The 9,217-nt window shown below is 24.7% G+C and overlaps 1 protein-coding gene across 1 annotated transcript; it reads right to left on the reverse strand.

Annotated features, from left to right (window-relative positions):
* Positions 1–264: 264 nt before the first annotated feature.
* LOC145029870 (xyloglucan endotransglucosylase/hydrolase protein 2-like) lies at positions 265–8,125 on the reverse strand. Its single transcript, XM_078978321.1, has 4 exons — positions 7,936–8,125; positions 6,892–6,992; positions 810–913; positions 265–649 (listed from the first exon to the last, which is right to left on the reverse strand). Exons 1-4 carry the CDS (start codon positions 8,123–8,125, stop codon positions 265–267), a joined length of 780 nt encoding a protein of 259 aa, XP_078834447.1.
* Positions 8,126–9,217: the final 1,092 nt, after the last annotated feature.

Genomic DNA, 9,217 nt, shown 5'->3' on the forward strand with positions numbered 1-9,217 from the left:
TTCAGTCTTTCAATTAAAAATAAATCATCATAAAAACTTTGAAAATCGTCCTAGTCTTTTTCAAGAACTTTATAATCTAAAAAGTCTTTTAAATTATGGGGTATTGTTGTAATTATATCTTTAAAGTAAATTGTAAAAAATTATATGAAATCTTATCCTTCCTAATTTGTACATCTTACGAAATGATAGACCATAATCATTTAGTTTTATTTCTATAGTTATAAAATATCTAATTAATGTAATACAAATTATTACCCATCATTTTTAACTACACTCTGGACGAGGGGTAGGATACCTACTCTTATCAGTACAATAGTCATATGTCATATACTTTTTTCTTACATTTTCTAATGATTTCAGTTGTTGGGGGTTCAATTGCCAATATTTTTTATTGTTCCACCAATACTTTTGAGAAGCACAATCCTTATTAGGACTATTCGGCATCGAGATGCACCCATCAATGTTAAAATCTTGGAAATTGACGTGGAATGGTGCATTTGAATAATTAACCTTCGTTTTTCCACCATCAGTAGCCCAACTTGATCCATCCCAGAAGCTCGTAATCACTTGCAATGTATGATTAGGGTACCCAACACCTCTAATTATGTTGTTCTTATATACTCTTATTGGTGTGTCATCTACAAAGAACCTGAAATGAATATAAAATGTAACCATTAGTAAATATATTGGTTTATAAAATGGTTGGTTTTCTTTTCTTGATCATTGGAAACAATCAAGCTAACAAAACCTTTAAATTTCGATATCTATATGATGTATGTAATTTCCAATAAAAGAGGATACACGCGTACACAACTTGATGGTCGTTCCATAGCAATTTGTAGTAATGGAAATCCGGCCGATTTCCCAGGAACTCAAAGTCCATTTCTTCGTGAACAGTTGTATTTAGAAATAACTACATTAACTCAAAATAATGAGAAGCATACTATCATATGCATAAATCATTGATCTTTAAGGGTTGTTAGGTTAAGTTTTTACTCATTTATGGTTTTAATCATATTACAAGTGAAAAATAATTTTTATGGTTATGATTTTGAATAGTTATAGACATTTTAAAGTTTCACCACATGTTTTTTTTTACCATAAGGCTTGGATTAGTTTCATATTCTCACTTTATTCTATTTATCATGTGAACCTTCTTTATATATATATATATATATATATATATATATATATATATATATATATATATATATATATAAAGGAGGTCATTCTAAATCAGGTGGTTAAAGATATTTGGTTTTCTCAAACCATATTGATTTTAAACCTACATGACATTTTATATTCCTTGATTAAAAATATTTATAATATTTATAAATTTCCAATAATGGGTTGTATTCTCTCATTATAGATGTGGCTATATTAGTACATATTTCTTACAAAAATTCGTCATGAAGTTATTGTGATTCAAAAAGCTTTCTTATAGTTCAAGTATTTTTGGTTAAAATATTAGTAATATTTCTCACAAAAAACTTTTATGTAGTTCCAAATATGAAGAGTTGAAGAAATGGTTTATGTCGCAATAATGATGTGATTAGCTTTAAACCCTAAAACTGTCATCTTGATTTGCAAAATAAATCCGAGCATTTGAAGGGATTATAATGTCCAAGAGTTTAGGCATTGTAAAGAGCTCGAGAAATCAACTAGAATTGTGAAAAAGGGTAAAATCGGAGAAGAAAGTTTGTGAAGATTTTCGGTATTTTGTTTGTAATTAAGGTATGTTCTTTGATTTAAGCTCGATTTGGTTGGTTGAGTAAGCTTATATACAAGCCTTACAAGTTTTAGTTACACTTCATGTGTCTGTTTTGGCCGATAGTCGTTAATTTGACTATATATATATATATATATATATATATATATATATATATATATATATATATAAAATTGTTTATCAAGGTTTTGATGAAAATCAAACTGCAGTTTTTATGAAGAATAGTCGAGACTCGAGTTAGAAAATATTTGAGTCTTTTTCTTTTTGGTGGGTTGTAGAAAATTAAGTTAAAAACAAAAGGGAAATAGTAAAGTATATCAAATAGCATATAGGGATGTAAGATGTGTTGAGTGGCTTGGTAATATTTTTTAACAAATTAGAATTTACGAGGTTTGATAATTCGTAGATTTCTATAAATCATCCATTTCAATTCATCCCCTATATAACTATTTTTTTTGAAAGCTAAAGTTACATAAACGGTCCGTAAACCGTTAATACTTTGAAAATTTAAATTTCATTCAAACATGTTAACGAAAATAAGTATTTCAAAAACAATGGTTCATGCAAATTTTACTAAAGTGCTAGTTATTATTGTTATTGTTAAAATCAATATTTTTGTATCCAACGTTCAACTGTTTTAGTATTATTTTTAAGAGTGAAATTTTATTAATTTGAAAATGTTAATATAACGAAGTATAGTACTTCTACTAACATTATTAGGAACGTTTTAATTAATGTAAATGGATGATTATTATTGTTCGACTGAACGCAACATATGGATATTGGAATCAAAACAATCACATATGATGTTTTCTAGGATGTTGCTTTAGAAAATTTGTTTGGTGGAATATAGGGTGCAAGTTAACAACAAAGCATCGGTTACATTGTGAGTTTTTTTTTTCGTGTTCTATAGTTGGTTGCACATAAATATTTATCATATGTTTATTATGTGGTTTTTATTTATTTATTAACAGTATGTTTTATGATAAGTATAGTTGCATGCAAATGTTATTTTTGATTTGTTATCAACCGTGCTTTTTTGGATGACATATTTATTGGAAACAGGTGCTTTTTTGGATGACGAATGTGTGTGATCAGTGGGGATGAGAATGGAGAATGATACCAATTTTCTTGCATATTTTAAATTCTTGAGTACAATTGATAGGTTGTACCAAGGGGAAGGGAAACGAGTCACTAGTTCTTTTATCGATAATTAATCATTACCTTAAATTATGTCATCGGATGATATATTTTGTTGTATAATTTACTGAAGATATGTGATAAAACTATTTGTTTAAGTGATGAACATGTATCTGCAATACGAACTCACTAGGTCATAGGTTTACCAATTAGAATCTTTAAATGTACGCAACACAAAAAATAATGTAGCAAGTGGCCGCGGGAAGGAGAAGGATAATGCTCAGAATAAAAGGAGACGACGAGTTTTGAGGAAGACGTAACACACCAAGTGTTTATTTTAATTTTATTTGTTTTCGCTATTATTATTAATAATGATATTAGTATTTGGATTTTTGGATATTAGAGGTTATTGAAGCTATGTTAAGATAATATGTTCATTTAAAATTTATGGCATTACAAATGGTAATTGTAATATGATTTTTTTCCCTTCAAGCAAAACAAGTGAAGTTTTTCTATTGTTTCTTTATACTCTTTTTCTCATGTAATCTTTATACGTGATTTATATGTATTAATAAATCTTGAATGTGACGCTCCAAACATCAATATTTTGCTTCGAACATCTTTATAAATCTTATTTGTCAAGAAAAACATTTTGATTGCAGGTTAGTAAACAATTGTCATGAAGTTTTTATGGTTGAATGGTGTCAAAGGAAAAAAGAAAAGTAAAAAAACGAATATAATTTTTTTTACCAGAGTAGACGAACGAAAGTTTATTTCTTTGGATTCAAATGTATATTTATGTAATCGCTTTTTTATGTATATTGAATCATCCAATTTCTTATTTATTTAATTGTAGTTTTTCTATTTTGATTATATTTAGTTTCCATTATTTTTTTGTTGGGTTATCCTTTAAAACATATTTACAAGACAACATTTAAAAGATAACATCATTTTTAACATTATATATATATATATATATATATATATATATATATATATATATATATATATATATATATATCTAATTATGATTGACTTATCGTGATATATTATTCATATGAAAGTGTTTTTTTTTCAACTTACTACGACACAAATTACATATAACATTTGTGAAAATATAGATTATATGTGATTTGTTAAATGTATATATCCACCTAAGTATGTTATAAAATTAGAAATAAATATCTTTAGGTTTAAAATTTTACAGGATTAAAATGTTGCATCAAACGAATTATTTGTATGTGAAATAATAATAATGATAATAATAATAATAATAATAATAATAATAATAATAATAATAATAATAATAATAATATATTTCCAAGCACTACATTCATTTGAAACTCACACTAAAACCTTAGAGTTTTGTAACTTATATATATTTATTAGTCATAACTCAAGAGTTTTAACTTATGATTATTAATTAGTAATAAATAATAACTTTTTGTTTTCCTTTCATGAAACTCTCACAAAAAATCAAGAATTTCCATTAATAGTTTTCAACCTATAGTTATTAATTAGTAATTACTAATAACTTTTTTTCCTTTTGTTTATAACATTGTAAAGTTTTGCTCAATAAAAAGATTTATGTTTTTAAAGATATTTGTGATTCAAATATGAAGAGCTAATACATAGGTTATAATAGACGTTTTAGTGTTTTATGTTATTAAAGATTGTGGTGTTTATTTTTCTTTTGTTATTCTTAGTTTCTTAATATAAATTTACAGTGGATGTTTGAGTATTTTTAAGCTACTAAAAGTTTTAATGCTTATTTTTCATACATTTGTGTTATTCATTATATATAGATCATCATACTTTTGAAATATAATTTACATAATTTTGAATGGGTTATAAAATTATCAAATAGTGGTATACGTCGCAATGACTTAAAAGTTATAACTATAATGTTTAATAAAACTAATTGTTAACTATAAGTTTGTTTTACACATAACATTAGGTTTCAACATAGAAATATTAAATTATAATTTGGTAAATGTTTTTCTTTTAATTATTCAATTGTATTCTTGTACGTTTTTCGCCTAGTACCTTATAAAGGAAGGCATTCAAACTCATGTGATTAGATAAAATTTACTTTATTAAACTATATTGATTTGAAACCTAAATTACCTTGTACATTAGTTAATTAATAGCATTTAAATTTCCATTAACTTTTTATATTTTCTACTTTTATATATATATATATATATATATATATATATATATATATATATATATATATTAGTACTTTTTTCTCACAAAAAAGATTCATGTGATTGAAGGATTTGCAATTTACGTATTGCATTATAGTTTTTTTCTTGGACTAATATATATATATATATATATATATATATATATATATATATATATATATATATATATATATGTGTGTGTGTGTTTTTATGTATATATACTCATAATATATTGATTTCAAACCCATCTCTTTTCAACTTCCAACATTGTTTAACTTATTATATAAAATATTATCATTAATATGGTAGATTATTTGAAATATTATTCTAATATACTTAGTTGGTTTGCTTAAATATGGTTTAAATACAATGTTTATATAGAAATTTTAAATTATCAATACAATATATTTAATTTATTAATTTAAATACATATAAAATTTAAAATCAAAACCTAGATCTCAAATAAACTTAAAGTACAATCAATTTTTTTAAATAGTTAAAATGTTTTAATCGTGTTGAATACAAACATCAATCAAATTATCAAATCCATTAAAATACTATCAGTAAACTATTTCTTTTATAATAATAATTAAAATGAAACATAAATTTATTTATATCTATATCTATTATCAAAATTAGAAATGGTCATATAAGTAAAATTTTAAACTAATCAATCATAAAAGTTATTAAAAATAACACTAAATCAAAAATCATATTCTGATTTATTTATGTGCAAGCAATGGGTAGAGACCATTGAGTACTATTGTTCAAAAGAATTTTGATTATATACAAAGTTAGTTGAATAATTATTACGTCAGTGTTTATGTAAATAACATAACCATTTTAAACAATATTTTTTAATTTGCGCAACGGAAGGACATTCATCTATTATATTACAAAAGGGGCCATCCAAACTCGTGTGGTTAGAGAAAAATTGTTATTTCAAACCGTATAGATTTGAAAGCAATACATTTTAATATTCCCAAATTTATTGTCAGTTACTACAATAATTATAAATTACTAATATTTTTTTGTATTCCTACTTATGTATATATTGCATTACTATAAAAATGATCAATCATTTTAGTAAACACTCCATACACAAATCACATACAAAATTTAGATATTGGTTATATTATTGTGTTGAACATGAAATTATGTTTTTCTATTCGAGTTTTGTGATGAAAATAAAGTTTTATCTAAAATTTATAGGTTAATTATATATATATATATATATATATATATATATATATATATATATATATATATATTAATCATATTATTTTAATCATGTGCAACGTATTGGTATAAGTCTAGTGTGTGTGTATATATATATATATATATATATATATATATATATATATATATATATATAAAAGCATGTTATATTAAGACACACAAGTATTGTGTAACCGTGTGCCAAGTGCTATATGAGAATGATTCGGTTACACATTCTCGTTATTATTCTTTTATTCTTGTTCTCACGCATTTTCCTTTGTAAAGATTATATTAACAAATATTATTATAACAAAATTAGAATTATAAAAAGCCATCATAAAAAGATCGTACTATCCTTATAAATGATTTAATTTTTTAAACTAATTGATTTTTCATATTTTCATTACCTTGCAAGATTATTTTCTTATTAAATTCTTGTTAAATATCAATTATCATATGGCCACACAATATTTGTTGTTCAAGCAATAACATATCTGTATAGGGTTAGGTTTATATATATATATATATATATATATATATATATATATATATATATATATATATATATATATATATATATAACTATGAAGACAAGTTTAAAGCATTTGTACATACATAAAATGCAGTAACAATACCACCGGAATCTCTAGCCGGTAGCTTAATCTTCATTTGAAAGCATCCCGATCCAAAGTATAATTTTGACCCAAATCCAGCACCTACAAATAAATTTATAAGTACATGTTACAAGTGTAGATATGAGTAAAAGTGTAGATATACATGTGTATTCTTTAGGCCAATGATTTAACTGTATGACATTTTCATGTGAATTTGAATAGATTCACATATGAAAGAAATTTGTCGCTCACCTATGAATGACTACAGTGAAAGTGTAAAAGTTGGATGGAGTGATCATTCACTTGTTAATGACCACATTGATTAAATTTATTATGTTTATGTATCGATATAAATGTGTATTTATAGATCATGGAATTTATGTATTTTGGTATATTTATTTTTTCCGATAAAAATAAAGCTCTAAAAAGTAGAAAAAAAATACATAAATAAAAGGATTAACAATATTTTAGGAAATGTAAATTTGTTGCGTCGAAGTCGAAGTGTTCGTGGTTCGTGACTTATCTATTCTAACGACATATGGTCTTACAATTTTCTTAACATCTAAAAAAATTGTCATATCTACGATTAACCTTAACTTTTTAGTCAAAAAGACTTGATCGATTGGTACGTAACATAGAAAACAAGTCATCTTAAAAAGAATTCTCAAAATTGTGAGAAAAGTAAAGAACTCCATCATAATCCTTGAATCAAATTCATCTATATAGTAACAAAATAATGGATCCTACTAAACAAACTCATCAAATTAATATTTCGAAAAGTGATGGAGTTTATTTATCATATATATATATATATATATATATATATATATATATATATATATATATATATATATATATATATATATATATATATATATATGATTCTCTTTTGAATATTTGATAACCAGAATAATATGGTTATGTAAACTTATTATTATTTTTGTTAGTGATAAAACAAATTTAATATAAAATCTAAATAATTACTTTGAGAAAACAAGTAAAGATTATTCATTCAGAAAACAAAATATATGAATTAGTAGAAAACCTGAGGATTTATCCAATGTCAACTGAACTTCTTGCCTTTGATTAAGAAGTTGAACATGCTGATTTCCCCAAATTATCTTATAATTTTCATCAAATCTAGCATTTTGAGTTGCATCACTAACTCTAAGCAAGAAAATTACTTCAGACAAAATGACCATCATCTTCGTTATAATCCATAGATGAAGATCCATTTGATCGTTGCAAAAAAATTGTGATTATTGCTAAAAATTAACCCGGACAAATTAAGTTGCTTGTGTGTAGGTATAAATAGAATGTACAAAGAAATCCAACAAATCAATACATGCTTGTGTGTAGGTATTAAAATTCGAATGGGAATATTTATACATGATATTCTTTTTGCATTTTCTACAAGATATTTGGTTTTAATATCCTCATGCCCACAATCCATAATATAACTAGTTAATATAAATTAGTTTATATAAATATTTAAAAGTTGTACATAAAATCATTTGTTTAATTATAAATTTATATAACATTGACCTATAAATATTTAATTAAAATATGTTTCACATATGTATAAATAATCATATTGTTTATATTGTTTTTAGAAGTGACACTAATATTAAATAGTTATAAATACCAAATATATTTTTTCTAATCCATTTTCTTGACATGGCCCTGAGATTAATTAACACATGCGTTTTCATTTGTTTCAGTCAATAAAATTATTTATTACCCATTTTCTTTAACATGTCTCATTTCATTTTATTCTTCATTTTAATACCAAACTTGTTTATTTTGAGTATGTAAAAATAGGTTCCCATTTCGCCCATCTAGTAATCCGCGGTGCAATAATAGGGGAGAAGATTTACAAGTAGCCCATAAGGTAGTGAGTTACAGGTAACCCATAACGTAGTTGATGTGCTAAAAATTCAACTCAGTCCACATCTAAGAGTTCACTCCCAACCAATGAATGAGTGTCAAAAACCATCTAATAACCCACACAAGGTAAACCTTAAACCTACCTTCTAAAAATAGAAATTTAACCAAAAGTCAACCCATACCAAAAGTTAACGTTCAAAGTCAAAGTCAACAACCAATATTGTCCAACATTAAGTCTTATATTGTGACCGGCCCTTGGTTACGTCGTGAGAGCACACTCCACCTGATTCTAACTCAACCAATATCAAAAATGGTTTGTTGAATTTAACATGTTTTATTTGGAAATGATCTTGTGAAAATAAAACTAGTGACTATTGATAAATTCTGTTACGACATATTATTTCGAACTAAAAACGGTTCGTGATATCTAACAAATAACG

This window comes from Lactuca saligna, chromosome 2 (genome assembly GCF_052625555.1).
Source record: "Lactuca saligna cultivar CGN05327 chromosome 2, ASM5262555v1, whole genome shotgun sequence".
NCBI classification, from domain to species: domain Eukaryota; kingdom Viridiplantae; phylum Streptophyta; class Magnoliopsida; order Asterales; family Asteraceae; genus Lactuca; species Lactuca saligna.